This window comes from Triturus cristatus, chromosome 4_1, assembly GCF_964204655.1.
Source record: "Triturus cristatus chromosome 4_1, aTriCri1.1, whole genome shotgun sequence".
Lineage (NCBI taxonomy): Eukaryota > Metazoa > Chordata > Amphibia > Caudata > Salamandridae > Triturus > Triturus cristatus.
In genome coordinates, this window is record NC_140585.1 from 1,062,611,652 (window position 1) to 1,062,627,817 (window position 16,166).

A 16,166-nucleotide genomic window follows, 5' to 3' on the forward strand; every position below is an offset into this window, starting at 1 on the left:
GAAAAACAACTAGGAATGAACGGTGTGCCGCAAAATTAAAGACTGACAAGAACAAGGATTGAAGAGACTCTCTTTCTCTCTCTCAACAATACATTGAAGTTTTTTATGGCAGATAACATGTATGTGTTATATATGTTCAGAATTATCAATTTGAACCACAAAATACATGACTGTACTCTTCCAGTGAACAAATGGACAACATGCTAGGATTGGAGACACACAAACACACACCTCTCTCAACTATACATTGAAGTGTTTTTATGGCAGACGACCTGTATATGTTACATATGTTCAGAATTATGAAATTGTAATGTAGAGCCAAAAAATTTACTGTACACTTACAGTAAACAAATGGACAACAAGCAATATTTACAGCTAATATAAGCATCTGCAATGCAATAGGTCTCGCATTTACATGAGTTTGAACTATTGGCATTGTAAAGGAGAATGCCCTTGATTTTATGTTTTAAAAACCAAAACATAAATAAAAGCATTGTCATTTACAATGCCTATAGCTCAAACTCTCGCAAATGCGAGACCTATCGCATTGCATATACTTGTTTTTCCGGTGGCTGAGCATATGTGATCAGGTAAAATGTGGTTGCTCCTTGTAACCATTGCTGCAAGCTGATTAGTGTGGAGGCAGAAGCAAAATGTGAATAACACCTCAAGAGACCAATGGATGGAGAGTCCTACCAAAAGTTTATATGTGTGTATGTATGTATGTATAAATTTTGGCAGGGAGATTTTTTTTTGCGGGTTGGGGGCTGGCGTGACAGTTAATGCTAATTCTAGTCCAAGTATCAAAATTATAAAGTTATATTTCTTTTTCTCAGGGCAAGTACGTGACTTTTGATTAGTGGAGGAAAATGTCACCACCCCTTCTCTTAGGAGTTTGTAATATTTGGATCTTGAAGGGACAACCTGGTTCTTTAGTGCCCCAGGCACCCGAGATGCCCCCCACTATTACAGTGTTATCTCATTTTAGTATGTTTTCTGGACCTTTGAATCCCCTACTAGACTTGCCTGTTATGTTCTATACTAAACCTGTCATCAGACGTCAGTGTTGATTAAGATATAGAATGATATCATTGCACATGCCATGGGAATAGGTGCAGTCAGTCAAACAATGATTTGCTGTGGAGTGTTGGGAGACAGAACTCTTCAGTTAAATCACATTAACTATTTCCACTTCTCACCCTGTGACAAAAGTGCACTGCGGAGACGATCTGTCTGAAAAAATGCCTCGGGAAGAACAAGAAAAGCAAACATTATGACATCTATGTTGAGAAACCTCTTCGGGGTCTCCCTTGCAGTTCATGTGCGCGCTTACACATACTCAAAGATCTGCATTTGAATTATAAAACTAAACACTGTAATTTTTTATATAGCACTCAGCACAAGATGTCGAAGAATAAAAACAAATGCTATTATTACCAAACTAAATGGTACTACTGTTCTCAAACTCAGAATACAAAAAATCGAGTCTGTGGTTCTAGGTCCGGACAAGGTGAACGGCCAGTCAGAAACAGTGCTGTGCTGAAGGAGTTCAAATTAACAAGCTAATTTAGCAGAAATGTATGTCCTCCAAGATCATTCAGAATTTATTAGCTAATCCAAAGCAGATTTTCTGTTTATTTACATTTATCATAAGTTTTGAGCCTGTGGCTTCAACATCTATTTTGACAAACGTCCGCTCTTGCCTACGGTTGTGGTGAGCACTTTTCCACAGTGGGGTCAGAGAAATTGTGCACTACAATTGTGAACGAATGCAACTTTGTTAATTTGTAAAAGAAAGACATCACCTGTAGAGAGAACATGTCTCTTCTCAAAGGAGGATCCCCAGCAGGCCAGAAACAAAAGGAGCTGGCTGTGTTCTGACATGGGTAATTATGCTTGCGGCACACCGTCTGATATCACTTTGGCTACCGAGCCAAGCCCAGCTGTAGGGCCAACAACTGCTGCAGGCTGGAGGCACTGAGAAGGCTTGTCAGTCAGAGGCATTAATGTTTAATGATGACATTAAAACCCAAGCATTTGCAATGCAATAGTATTGCATTGGAAATGGATTGCGACACCCGCGCTTTAGCTTAAGTTATTTAAAGCTGAAGGGTGGAAGCAGGGATTGTAAGAAAAGTAAACAAATAGAAAAAAATGGCGGCACCCTCGCTTAGGCTTTGAACATCTTAAGATAAGGCGCGGGGGCCGTGATTGCTTCAAAAGTGAAGAAATAGAAATTAATGCACCTGTCATTTTTCTATTTCTTTACTTTTGAAGCAATTGCGGCACCCGCGCTTTAGCTTAAGATCTTTAAAGCTTAGGTGCGGGTGCCACCATTGTATCAAACGTAAAAAAAAAAAAAAGAAAGGCATTGCAGCCATTATTACAGCCGAGGCTGCAGAGCCAAACTCACAAAAGAAATAGTGCTTACAGTCTAAATTAACACAGACGGTGTAACAACAGAAGTAAAAGAGCCAATCCTCATGGGAGGTTACAAATGAAGACAAGGCGGTACTAAGGAGGGATAAACAAGCCGATTACCGAATCAGAAGCCAGCATTTACAAAGGATAAAGACACAAGCCAATGAAAAATGTGGGCGGGGCTTCTATTCCATACTAATACAGCATAGCTCGCAGAGCAGCGCATGCACTGCCCAGGCTCGACCTAAAAACTAAATTAAAGATTTCTTAAGGTGTGACTGTATTGATGTTAGCCTTCACTTGAAGATCTTAACGGATTTCTGCAGGGGTGGTCAAAAGGGATGGAGGTAGGTGGTTACTTCTGAAATCGATGTGTTAAATGTAATTATAGTTTGATGTTGCCTTTCTACTGTTGGGAAGCATCAGTAAGAAGCAGTGTCCAAAAAGCGAGACATTTCTGTGATGTATTTCAAATGAGATCCTGTTGTTTTTCTCTTTATATCTTCTGGAGAGGCTATGGGTTCTAAGGGCCACTGTAAAGATTAATTGAAGTTGTAGATTTAAATTGGAAATGTATAGAATAATCCTGTGATTACATGGTTCCTATTCGATACATAATTTCGTTGTAGGGGAAACTTGAACATCCTTTCAGTTCTCAGATAGCTAGCAGAGATGAGGGTAGGATTGGGGAAGGCACTGAGATCAGTGCTGTGGGGCGCGCAAGAAGGTGCATGGAGGATATAAATAGGTTACAGTAAATAAAATCGGGGCAGGAATGACTTAATAGACTTGGCTACTAATCTGTCCTTGGGTAGTTTTCATTTAGCACAAATTGTCGAGTGCCAAATTGCAATTTTTTCCGTTGAATACGTGTTCACGTAGGCTCCACTGGCACTCTGGGCATAGTCTCACTTGGAGGTCCTGATGTTTCACTCCCAGGCTAGTTTCTTGAATCTCCTCTGTCGAAAACCCAAACTGTTCGTGAAGTTCAGATTTTCTAACAATGAATCTTCAAAAGGTCTGAACATTAGTTTCTAACCAAGCTGTGTAAGTGCCCAAAACTTTAAAACAGGATACCAAATGACCCAGGAATTAAACATTTTTCCAAAAATGGTACCACAATCTGTATTCTCTCGCTCCAAGCCGAATGAGACCCTCACCCACTGCTTTTTGATTCTGCTGTAAGTTGTTTATTCATTTTGCTGGTGAACAGTGATACAAGAGGTTACCATAATCGGTGCAAAAAGGAAATTATGGTGATGGCGTCTGTGGTGACCATATGAAAGCACCTTATCCAGTCCTGTCATCTGAAAAACATATCTGCTATCTACACCATGATTTTAGGGAGTCCGGGCAGCTCCACAATGTAACGCTCTTACAGTTCCTTTATCCACTTTCATTGATTTGGGGAAAAGGTTGTAAAGGTTGCTGCGGCCACAGATTCTCAATTCACTCTTAAGTCACTTCTGCGATATTACCCCAGTGCTTTTATGTTGGCATTCTAACCGAGATTACGACAGTAGTTAATTTTAATTGTTAGAAAAATTATAGTCTTTGACAAAGCTCATAAAATGCAATGTTCACATAAGCAATTTTTTTGTCTTGGACAATTCTTTTGTGTAAAAGATGGCATTTATGGCTGTGATTAACGTCAAATTATATTTTGTTTCCCTGGTTAGAATCTGCTTTCTGAATATTTGTGCTAATCCTACAGATTTCCTTAACTCTGACTGTACAGACATCCCCTTTCCTTTGGTATTTCTTTTCAGCTTTGCCACGAGCTTTAGCTTGTAGTGTTGTATTTTTGCCTTTCGGCGCCTTAGATAAAAGGACTCATATGCTGATCCTGCCAACATTTGGGTTCATTTTCTTGTACTCTTTTCTACCTCACAAAGAGCTGCGGTTTATCATCTACACATTCCCGGTCTTGAATATTGTGGCTGCAAGAGGTTGTGCGTATTGGTAGGTATCGGATGCTGTTAGTTTGTTTCTGCTGCTTCAAAGCTTTGAACTTAGCATAGCTTTGATTCACATCTTGTTTTTTTTATTTTTTTAAGGCACATTGTATGCAGATTTGGTGCTGTAATTACTGTCTGTGACCACGTGCGCCCAGACCTATTTAGGTTGCTGTCATCTGAACCAAATATTGGAGATGGTCTTACATCTATGTGCTCCTTGAACCCATTGAGTATATGTGTTTTGTATGACTGAGAATGAGTCAGAGTTATGATTGTGTTTGAGCATTATTTGTCTTCATGAGTAGGGGGTTGCTATTTGTATAGATTACAAAAAAAATTCTTCTGGTAAAAAAACACCTATTCTTTGAATGAATATTGTTTTCACAACATGAAATAAATTGCACTGTTTTATAAAATAATGAAGACTGATTTACAACAGTTATATGATTGTACTAATTGGCAAATTTACTGTTATAATAATAAAATATTTTATATAAAAAAAGAAAAAAACTATGTATTGGTGGATTTATGTATGGATTATATGCAGCTATTAATTCATGCACAGATATAATCTGATGTAAAATAATATAGGTCTAAGGGGAGTTGTTCTTCAATTGACTTAGCATAGCCTTGATTCACATCTTGTTTTTTTTTTTAAGGCACATTGTATGCAGATTTGGTGCTGTAATTACTGTCTGTGACTATATTTTATTTATGTATTTATTTTAGGAGTTTTTCGATCGCCAGTTTGATACTATCCAACCACTTTAGGATACTATAAAGCACTGTTGAATGAAGTCAAAAAATACAAAAGACTCCAACAAGCTTCCCCTATTTAAATAAATGCTCATTTACCAAATCTTTAATACTTTCAGTCCTCGATGCTGGCTTTCTTCAGCCCACTACGAGTCATAATCCATTGATCAACTCCTCCTCCACTGCCAGAATGTACAAGTAGCCGTGTGGTTGCAAGGATGAAAAAATAACATTTAGAACCATGTGTTATAGAGTTAACCCCAGTGTTTAATTTGTTAAAAAAATAAAATAATAATAATCTTAAGAAATAAGAACAGGGGCCCAGTGGTTCTCTTTGAAGCCCGCCACTGGCCCTGTGGAATGCCAGGGGCTGTGGAATGGCGAGATTGCCTTGTCTTGATTCCACCTCAGGTCTTTTTCTTCCACCACCCTCCACCCTCTACCTCCTGCGTCTTTATCTCATTTTAGCGGGTTCTTTTTCACCCCGCTTACTCCTTATTTTGCTGTTTTTCTATCTTTTATCTTTTGCCTCCTTCGTTTCGCCCCCTGGCTCTTTGTCAAAGTCCGATGAAGAAAAATAAAACCCTGACTCCAAAAACGAGTGCCGGTTCCCCTCACCTGCAACCGTTTGCACAAATTAAGCACTGCTCCTGCTCCTCCATGAACGGGAAGTGCGTGTCCCTCAATATCCCGTATTCTCCCTCTTTTCAAGCTATGTGGTAGTGATATATGTCTTTTGTGGGTGTCTTACAAATTCAGTGTTTAGACTATTTGCCTCAAAAAACTCCACTTTCTGATCAGATTGCTCCTCAGAAATATATATTTTTTTCTATCAGATGTTACCTGACATCAAGGATTTTGTACTATATTTATCTCATGTGAATTGCCGTACTTTGGCTAGATGAAGTATTGAATAGAGTCTCGGATTTAATCTCATGGCGTTATGTGGCTTCAGATGAGCACTCGGCTTCCTTTTGTTCGCTGTCTCTGATTTTAACTAAATTGTGTCTCATCTGTTTTTGGCAGGTTAAATAACTACCAGAAATCCTGGCTGCACAAAGCTGGAGCTCTGTGTGTGTTGGCTCACCTGTTGGCAAACACAGCTTATTCCGCAGCTTCTCTTTATGCATCACATTTCAACTACCCTGGAGGACAAGCAGTCCAGCAACTGCACCGACTGGTGCCTCCTACAGCAGGTTGGTAAACAAAAGGAGCCCAAAAGAACATGCCCTGCCTTCAACAACAAACCTCTGCTGCCCACACTTGAGCAAAACTGGAGTTCGTGTAATGTAAATGTGTTTGTCTTACCATTTTTAAGTCTTTTATTGAAACACTTCAAACTGTAGGACAAAAGTGTATTTTGTTACAAACTATGCCAGTAAAGTAGTTCAGTGTGGTAAAATGCCAGCTGCGAAATTCTATAGTTAACTTCAAGATCACCAGCTTAAATCCCTTTCGTCCTTCAGAGAATGATTAACGAGAACTATTTAGTTTGCAAATCGCGTCCCATATAATCATATTATAGAATTGGATAAAAAGTGGATTCATTATTCAAAATCTACAAACTAATGTCTTTGCAAAATAAATTATAGAAAAACTTGCTCACCCATCTGTATGCCACCTGGTATGAACCACAATGTTCTCGTTGCATTGTGGTTCCTGGTGGACACAGAAGAAAATTATAGGTTCCTAATGTGGCCGTTTCTGGTTAATGAGGTCTCCACCTCACTCGGAGATTAGTTCAGTTTCCCTAAATGTGAAAGAGTGATCCTCTGTATAGAAAAAAAGGAGAAATATGCTTCTATGACTAAGAGTTGACATTTCTAATAGTCCGTCTAAAGCAACAAAAAAAATAGCGTTTGCTCTTTGGTTACTATCAAAAGTTGATTATGAATAAGCAAAGAGATAATGGTAAACCAAAACCCTACTGTGTGCACTTTGTAAATTGTACTCTCTGTTTTCTTTATCCCTGGCCAGTGCAAACTGAGTCACAATTGATGGTCTACCCTTGATGTTAGAGAAGCTGGATGTCTTGACTGCAGGAATGTATTCCTAGGTAGCATAAAGTTGCGCTCACCCTTATTTGCTTCTCCCCCTGTGCTTTTTCCCCTTCTGTTCCCCACGCTCCATGTTGCTCTTTCCCCCATGTTGTTAATTTCTCCCTCGCCCTCTGTGTTGCTTCAGTCCCCTGTCTCTGTTATTTCTATCCTCCGCCTTCCTATTGCATCTGCCCTCCATGATGCTTCCCCGTAACTGCGCCCTCCATGTTGCTTATCTCTACCCGTGCCCAGTATATTGCGTACCGATTCTTACTTTGGGAAAAGAAAACACTTTTTATTTACTCAGATCCGTAAATTAAAAGAAAACAGCCTGTGCATTTTGTAGGCTTATGATTTGCACTCACCTAGAAAATGACATGGCCACAGCATCATAGCGCCTTTCTTTTTTCTTAAATTGGATTCTGCTTTAGCCATACTGTACAGCATTGGGGATTCTGTAAAGCAATGCTAAACCCCATTGGGAAGGCCAATAGGCTCCAAAGGCAAGTCCCAATCCTTGTTATCTGTGTCAGTGAGTGTGTGGGCTAATGTCCTCTCATATAAAGTTTTGCTTTTATGTGTAAACTCTGCACCTGTGCTGATATCCTATGTGTGGATTGTGTGTGGTTATGTGTGTAGTAGAACTTAAGTAGTACAACTCTGTGCATGTATGAGTCTGGGTACTGAAATCAGTGGAATTCTTTTTGGATGTCCTTTGTTTTGAATGGCACAAGATGGAAGCTGAATACCCAGACAGGGGATGTGTATTGTCTGCATTCTAGTCGCTGGAGGTTGGAGATCAGGACACTGAAGTGGTGCTGATGAAAACAGGGCCATCTTTAGAAATTCCATGAAGACTTTGAACCTGATTTAGATCTTGGCGGATCAGTTCGCTGAATTATAACTCCCATAGGATATATTGTAAGGACCTGCTGAATAGTTCTTCCTGAACACTGGAATTTGATAGATGGTAGGGGTGAAGCGTGAGACTGAACTTATGGATGTGAAAGGTGAGGCAGTTGTGAGGTCAGGCCTGCCCTTTGCTATCAACACCGAATCGGTGTGCCTCAGTATTGAATCTAACATCAGTGTGCTCTATTATCTAACCCAGCACCAGTGTCTCCCATTATCGCTGTGCTCCGATTTTAAGCCTAGCATCAGTTTGATCTAGTATACAACCCAGCTGGGTGTGCCCCCTTTTTAGGTCTTGCCTCAGCCAGCGCATGCACTGCTCTGGCGAGACTTTTAGTGAGTGGGCTTTAAAAAGCCGACCACAGCTTTTTGGGTGGCATAGAGCATGAGGTTATGCGCACAGTTACGAGCAGAGGCGCCATCTGGCTTTCCTCTCGCTCTCCCAAGCATGCGTGCTTCGCCTCTCTGTCTTGCTCGCGCTTCAATGCCCCTCCCCCTCCCCCACCACAGAGCGCATCTCGCGGCTGCGGGTCTTGTTTTTTTTTGCTTGGCCTCTCAATCTCCCTGTGCCCTTCCCCGCACCACCTCACCCCTCCTACAACAATGCATGCCCGCCCCGTCAACCCGCCGATGACGCTGCTTGTTTGTGTTGTGCTTATTCAACTTTGACGCTGCTGTCCACTCTTAACCTCACTGTGCTGGTCCCCACACCACCTCACCCCTTTAAGCGTGCTTTTATTTATTTATAAACGGTGCCTGCCGCTTTCAATTTTAGCGAGCCTTTATTTATTTACCAATGGCCCACTTTCACTTTAAGCGCACCTTTATTTATTTATTTACCAAAGGCCCGCTTTCACTTTAAGCGCCCCATTATTATTTATTTATCAACTGCACCACTTTCACTCTAAATTCAAGGAGGTGAGCACCGCCCTTCAACACGTGCCTTTATTTCTGCATGGTGCCGTGCAACCCCTCCCCTGTTATTGGTTCCCGTGACTGCTGCCTTCCATCCACTCCTAAATTGTGCTACATTTGTAATATTCAAAGGGTGGCATCACTCCCACCAACATCGGCGTGCTCAAAATGGGAAAAGATTGTGAACATGATGGCCAGTTTGGTCTTACTTTGATAATGACCGGGAGATTAAAATACAGGTCATGCCCGTTTAAAAACGGCCAGGTGGCACCCTATGAAAGGACAGACTTTGCCAATCCTTGTTGAATCATGCTGTTAGCCTAGTTCAAGATGGTGAGAAAAAAAACAAAGCAAGATGGCTTTCAACTGTTCCTTGAAAGATAGTTGAGTATCACGTTCCCACATTTGTTGCCATCTCGTGCGGCACAAGGTTGCCCAATCTTCTGCAGCGCTTGCACATATTTCATGATGATTCATAGCTAAAACCAGAAGTAACAGACAAAGCTTGCACCAAGTCTCTAAAAACATTCTCTTTGTTATCTGTATTTTATTTGAAATGTGCTTCCTTTTTAGGTCCCTGCGACAGGAATGTGAGCCTGAGATAGAATCAAAGACAGAGGTGGAAAGAAATTTGTGTTTAGAAAGTCTGTGTCCTATCGTAAAATTGGACCTGCTCTGGGTTTACCCTCACCAATTGAGCCGTGTTGAAATCTTTCAACAGCATCCCTCTCCAAGCATTGGCACAGCCAATAGGTCTCGCTTTTGGGACCTTATAAGTATTTAGTTATGCAGCACAATAGCCTTGGTGCAACAACATCTACTGTTGCAACACTTATAAGGTCCCAAAGGCATAGCCAATAGGTCTCGCCTTTGGGACCTTATAAGTGTTTAGCCGTGCAACAGTTGATGTTGTTGCACCAAGGATATTGTGCTGCATAACTAAATAATTATAAGGTTCCAAAAACGAGACCTATTGGCTATGCTAATGCTTGTTCACTATGTCTGTACTTATTACAGAATCTACAGCAGCCTACCTGACTGTACTACTTTTCCTTTGATACCCATTGCTCTTTTAACCTCAAACCTTGGACCTCCGTTTCAGCCAAGACCAAGGCTGCGGTCACAGTCCAGATTAATAGTTTAGTTTCCCCTTCGCATTGTGCAGATAAGTAGTCTGGTAACTAAATGACCAGCAATTATATTTGCAGTGTGCGTTAGAGAAGTTCAATCACGACACCCATCCGTTGCCTCATTTTTCTCACCACTTCTCTCCTCACTTTCCTTCTGCAGTTTCTGCGCCTTTTCCTCCTTCGTTTTGAAGTTGTGTCCTTGCGTACTTCTACTGCTCTTGTCCCTCCTGGTCTGCTAATTTTTTTCCTATCCCCTTACTGTTTTGTACCACTATCTTGTGATGGGCCAGACAAGCACCATGGGTCTAGTGAAAATGAACTACAGTAATAAGCTAAGACTATGGGCCTAATTTAGAGTTTGTCAGATAAGATACTCCCATCCTCCATATTACAAGTCTCATATGATATAACGAACATGAAATACGGCGGACGGCTATCCATCATGTTTGTGATAAAGGTTCCATTCCACTAAACTCTAGATCGGGCCCTTAGCATTTTTTTTAGGTTCCTTATCCACAAACACATTCTTATGCAGCTCCCTTATCACTGCTGGGGTCAACAACCTGCATGTCTCTTTTCTTTGTCCAGTGGGAGAAACAGTAACAAACTGTAAACTTTAGAGGCCTAGGACACAGGTGTATTTTTATCTTCTAGCTTAGCTACTTCGTGCTTGCAAAGTTAGGGTTGGAACCAATCATTTGTCCCTCGTAATGCGTGCTGCTTCCCCTAATTGTATGATCTTGTTCCACTCAGGTCTGTCACTTTTTTGTATTTTAATGTCTCTTTATGCCCTAATAATTTTGCTTCTTAGTTAAAAATTGTACTTTTCGTCATTGTTTTAGCATGGATGATTTCATAGTGTTCGTTTCATTATATCCACACAATATGAGTCCACCTCTCAACCGCCTCTAAATAAAATGTCCAACTCCTTCTGTGAAGTCCTAAAATTGTTTCTTTATTATATTGACTTGAAAAATGTACACTATAACCCATCACCTTGCAAACACTAGGGCTCGTGAGTGACAGATGCACACAGATGCTGAGGACCACACAGTCGAAGGTTTAGAATTGCTTCAGTCTCTTTGAATCAGTCTACCGTTAGTAACATGGCTCTTGTCCCACTGGTTTCCCAACTTTGACGTGCTTTGTTTACAGGCGTGTCTCTGCATATTGATGTGGCCGCCGCACAGACTGGAATTTCTCGCTTCCTGGAAGTCAACCCTGGCTGGAAGTAAGTTTTCAGGCTTCTTTTCCCTTTAAAGTAAATATAACACAACTTGTATTTCTTGATTTTTCGGGGGAGGGGAGAATCACAAACAAAGTTCTAGTTGCTATGCTCGTTAAATATGTGTAAATTGTTCAGAAGTTTTTCCAAAAAACAACACACATGGGGGCAAGTAGCATGTTTAATTTTTCTAATTTCCTAGCTGGTGTTAGTGACTTATATCATTTTGTTTTGATATGAAAAATTACCTAAGTAACGCAATATTTTTTAGTTTTATGAGCAGTTCCAGAATGCAAGTGAGAAGAAATAGCTCAATCCAACCTTTTGACTTCAGATTTGTGGAAGTGGGTTACTTCTTGTGGCAAAAGTAAATAAATGAATTTAAAAAAGACCATACTTCACCAATATTGGTGAGTGAGAAGAAATATTTTATCGGGCCTTAGTGGGAGCATATGTTTCTTCCGGAAAGCTGGTTCCCATCCCATAAAAAAATGGAAAAGGCAGCCTCTTTTAATAGTCGCATAAAATTAAAACCCTGCCAGACTCCCAAACATTGTTTTACTTGTGAGGACACGCCTTTGGGGGAGGTTTCTGAACATATTTAATGCAAAATTTCTACAAACAGCAATTTTTCAGCATTCAAAACAATTCCCTTTAAACCCTTTTTTATACATAAACCAATAAAGACCAATGTTTTTTGAAGTGCCCTTTAAAGTAGTGCCCCTTCTATAGTCTTAAGACTGTAACAGAAGCGAGCTACCCAAAGATGTTGTTACATTCCATGCATTTCTTAGAGCACTTCAAAACATGTTTTGGCTATTCATATTCAGTATACTGGAATGGATTCATGGTTTTATAACGATTGCTGCTGCTTTCATTCTGTGTTGCATCTGTGTGGTCTGTTGGATGTTCACATGTCAAAATCTGGTATTCGACACTTTAGAATCCTCAAACAAATAAAGTCAAGTTGTGCAGTTCTCTCATGACAGGCTGTCCACTACCCTGTGCTGTCAAAATCTGCTCTTAAAGGGGGTTCTCTCAGAATCATCATGTCCATACCCACATCATGCCACAGGGTAGAGCAAATCAAATTTTCTGCTGTTCTGCCAGCAAGGAATGCCTGCTACTTCATGGGCTTCATTATCTAAACAAAAACCTTTTGTTCGAGGCATATGAGCTGCAGATTACACACTTTTGCATAGATAGCCATCTGGTGTTGGGCCCGGATGTTTGCTGTTTGTTTTTCCTCTTGGAAAGTCTTTGGAAGTCACGAGGTTGGTGACTCCTCCTTTGGATCGTACTGCACATGGGCTTCGGCTCCATCCTCAGATTGTTTTTTTCCGCCATCGGGCTCGGATGTAATCTTCGCGCTCCGGTTCCGAACAGCTTCCAGTTCGACAATCCACGCGCAATCCTCACCCCAATTGCTGTATTGTTTCGATCACGATCTCTTCAATCAACGCGCCTTCCCAATCGACGCAATCCTTCGGTTCCAGTCGTCGACGACGGCCTTCGGGCCTACCCAGGCTCCGGTCCCGACTCATGGAAAGAACTCCATTTAAAAAGTCCCCTCGATGTGGGTCCAAATTTCCCCACACCGATCTTCATGAAGTATGCAACCTTTGCCTCTCCCCTGAACACGAGGCTCGAGACCGTCCGGCCTGTAAGTCTTCCGATCCAAGAAGACTATTCGGGACCGAAGAGCCAGAAGGAACATGGCACACTCCTCGACGTCCATTCCAGTCGACATCTTCGGAGATGACATCGACGATCCGGAACATCATCGAGAGGACCTTGTCAGCGCTTCCGAGGCCGACGAGTCAGATGTGGAAGACATCACTCTGGCACAGAGGGTCGTGAGTACCAATCTACTCCCTCCCATACCCGCGCCGACACCCAAAAAGGCTTCGGTCATGCCTTCGCCTCCGGGCCTAGGCAAGACCAGAGACACTGCTTCACACACCCCACCTTCGGGCCCGATGAAGAAGCTGAGTAAGCCTTCCGGCGGCTCGGGCTCGAGCCAGCCTACCAGCGGTGCCGAGAAACACACTTCGGCACCAAAAAAGAAACATGCCTCCACCTCGACACCGAGCTCCGCACCGAAGCCCTCTGGGTCAAAACCCAGCTCTTCGGCACCGACACCATCTTCGGAACCGACCAAATCACACAAGGCCACCGACACTTCCAAGCCGAAGCCCATCTCGGTGCCGACCAAGAGACAAGGGGGTCCCAAGCCGGGCTCTAAACATCAAACCGGCACGGAAAAACCTAAAAAATCATCGGCCCCGACCCCTTCGGCGCCGACGGACCAAATGACCTCACCAGATCTATTTACACCGGATCCCTTGCAAAAAACTCTCACCAAGGATCCAAAAACTGGACATTTGACACTCTCTATTAAGAAGAGACATTTGGAGAAGCCTGCTCCGCCTCCACCTCCAAAGAGGAAGGACTCTGCCACCTCTCTGTTCAGAATACCTTCCCTTCCCCTCCCCTCCACCTCCTCCTCCTTCCCCACCTCCACCCCCTCCGCCCTCTCCACCCCCACCTCATTGTTCTGCTACTCCGTCTCCAGACGATGATGATCAGGGGGACCCATATGATGATACAGGGGATGTGCCACAAGACCCCACCCCTACAGGATCTCCAGATCCATGGGACGATTATAATATACCAGATATCCCCAGCGTCCCACAAGACGATATTTACCCGTCTAGACCATCTCCGCCAGAAGATTCATTAGGGTTTAACCATCTTTTGCAAAGGGCAGCACATTATCACGGGGTGGGCATGCATAATGACCCTGTAGAGGAAGATTTCCTCCTAGACACATTCGATACTTCACATAGGTCCACCTCCATACTGCCCATGCTCAAAGGGGTGGTAAAGCATGCGGCAGAAGTTTTTAAAGACCCAGTTAGAGCCAGGGTCCTTAACCCATGTATTGAAAAGAAATACAAACCTGCTCCCTCAGATCCCTCTGACATCAGAGGACCAGCTCCACTAGATTCCTTAGTGGTATCTACGGCACGTAAAAGGGCAAACTCACAAGCGTCAGGTGATGCACCACCACCTGACAAGGAGTCAAAACTGCTAGATAATCAGGCAAACGCACAGCATCCAACATATGGCATATAGCAAACACTCAGGCACTGCTGGCCAGATATGACAGGGCTCATTATGACGAATTAGAAAGCATAATGCACCATCTCCCTGAAAAATATAAAAGTAGAGCCAACGAATTAATTCAAGAGGTTAAAACAATCACAAACACCTCTATACGTTGTGCCCTAGATGCAGCAGACACAGCCTCCAGGGCCATTAACACCAGCGTCCTTCTCCGTCATCATGCTTGGTTAAGGGTATCTGGGTTTAAACCAGAAGTACAAGCCTCCATCCTTAACCACCCCTTTGACCAGGAACATCTATTCGGGCCAAAGGTGGATGAGGCCTTAGAAAAGATGAAAAAGGACACGGATACCGCAAAATCCATGGGGGCCTTACAGTCTCACCCGCCCAGACGCTCCTTTCGCCGCTCCTCCTTTCGGAGTGCATCCAGAGGCTACTCCTCAGACACAGCGTCCACATCCTACAAAACCCCTACTCAGACCACCTTTACAAAAGGTTACCAAAGAGGCGGCTACAGGGGTAACAACAACAAGGGCAGAGGCAAAACAAACAACGCCCGTTCTGCCACAACTACTACCCAATGACTTCCTCCCGCTCCCCCCAGACCATTCCACTCCGGTCGGGGGCAGACTCCAAAATTTCCTTCATGTCTAGGAGACCATCACCTCAGACAAATGGGTGACCCGATTAATTCGGTCAGGCTACTGCCTGGAACTAACATCTACCCCCCCCCAAACATTCCACCCAGGCAACGCCCAATGTCACAAGAACATTCAACATTACTAAAGCAGGAGGTAATCTCCCTCCTACAAAAACAGGCAATAGAACATGTTCCTGTCAATCAACAAAATTTAGGAGTCTACTCCCTATATTTTCTAATACCAAAAAGGGACGAGACTCTACGACCTATTCTAGATCTTTGGCCCCTAAACACATACATACACTCAGACCACTTTCACATGGTAGCGCTTCAGCAGGTACTTCCGCTCCTCTCCCAGAACGACTTTCTCACCACACTGGACTTGAAAGACGCATACTTCCACGTTCCAGTACATCATGCTCACAGAAAGTACCTCAGATTTGTAGTGGACGGACAACACTACCAATTCAAAGTGCTCCCGTTCGGAGTCACAACAGCACCATGGGTATTCACCAAGTGCCTAGCGGTGGTGGCGGCACACCTGAGAAGACAGCACATTCACGTCTTCCCATACTTGGACGATTGGCTGATAAAAGCCACTTCATACAATCAATGTGTACACCACACCGCCACCACAATCCAACTACTTCACCAACTAGGCTTCACGGTGAACCACCAAAAGTCCCAGCTAACACCATCCTACATAAAACAATACCTCGGTGCCACCATAGACACCTCAAAAGCAATAGCCTACCCCAATCCGGCCAGGATTGCAAGCATTCAGACTTTGCGACAAAAATTCGTACCTCAACACTCCCTTCCAGCACGAGTGTTCATGCAACTAATAGGGATGATGGCCTCTTGCATTTTTATAGTGCCCCACACAAGACTCCAGATGCGTCCACCCCAAGAGTGCTTAGCGCGCCAATGGAACCAGGCCCAGGGTCAACTGACAGATCTGGTGTTGGTAGATGGTCGCACCCATCGCTCTCTGCAGTGGTGGAACCCTACAAACCTTTCCAAAGGTCGACCGTTCCTGGA

The 16,166-nt window shown here is 42.9% G+C and overlaps 1 protein-coding gene across 1 annotated transcript in view; it reads left to right on the forward strand.

The window, feature by feature from the left end:
• The window catches only part of ALG12 (ALG12 alpha-1,6-mannosyltransferase), a 90,579-nt gene that overhangs the window by 53,082 nt on the left and 21,331 nt on the right, over window positions 1-16,166 (forward strand). Inside the window, exons 7-9 of the mRNA XM_085654047.1 lie at window positions 4,160-4,383; window positions 6,162-6,331; window positions 11,287-11,362. Coding sequence (XP_085510173.1) covers window positions 4,160-4,383; window positions 6,162-6,331; window positions 11,287-11,362 — 470 coding nt within the window. The remainder of the gene's footprint in view (window positions 1-4,159; window positions 4,384-6,161; window positions 6,332-11,286; window positions 11,363-16,166) is intronic.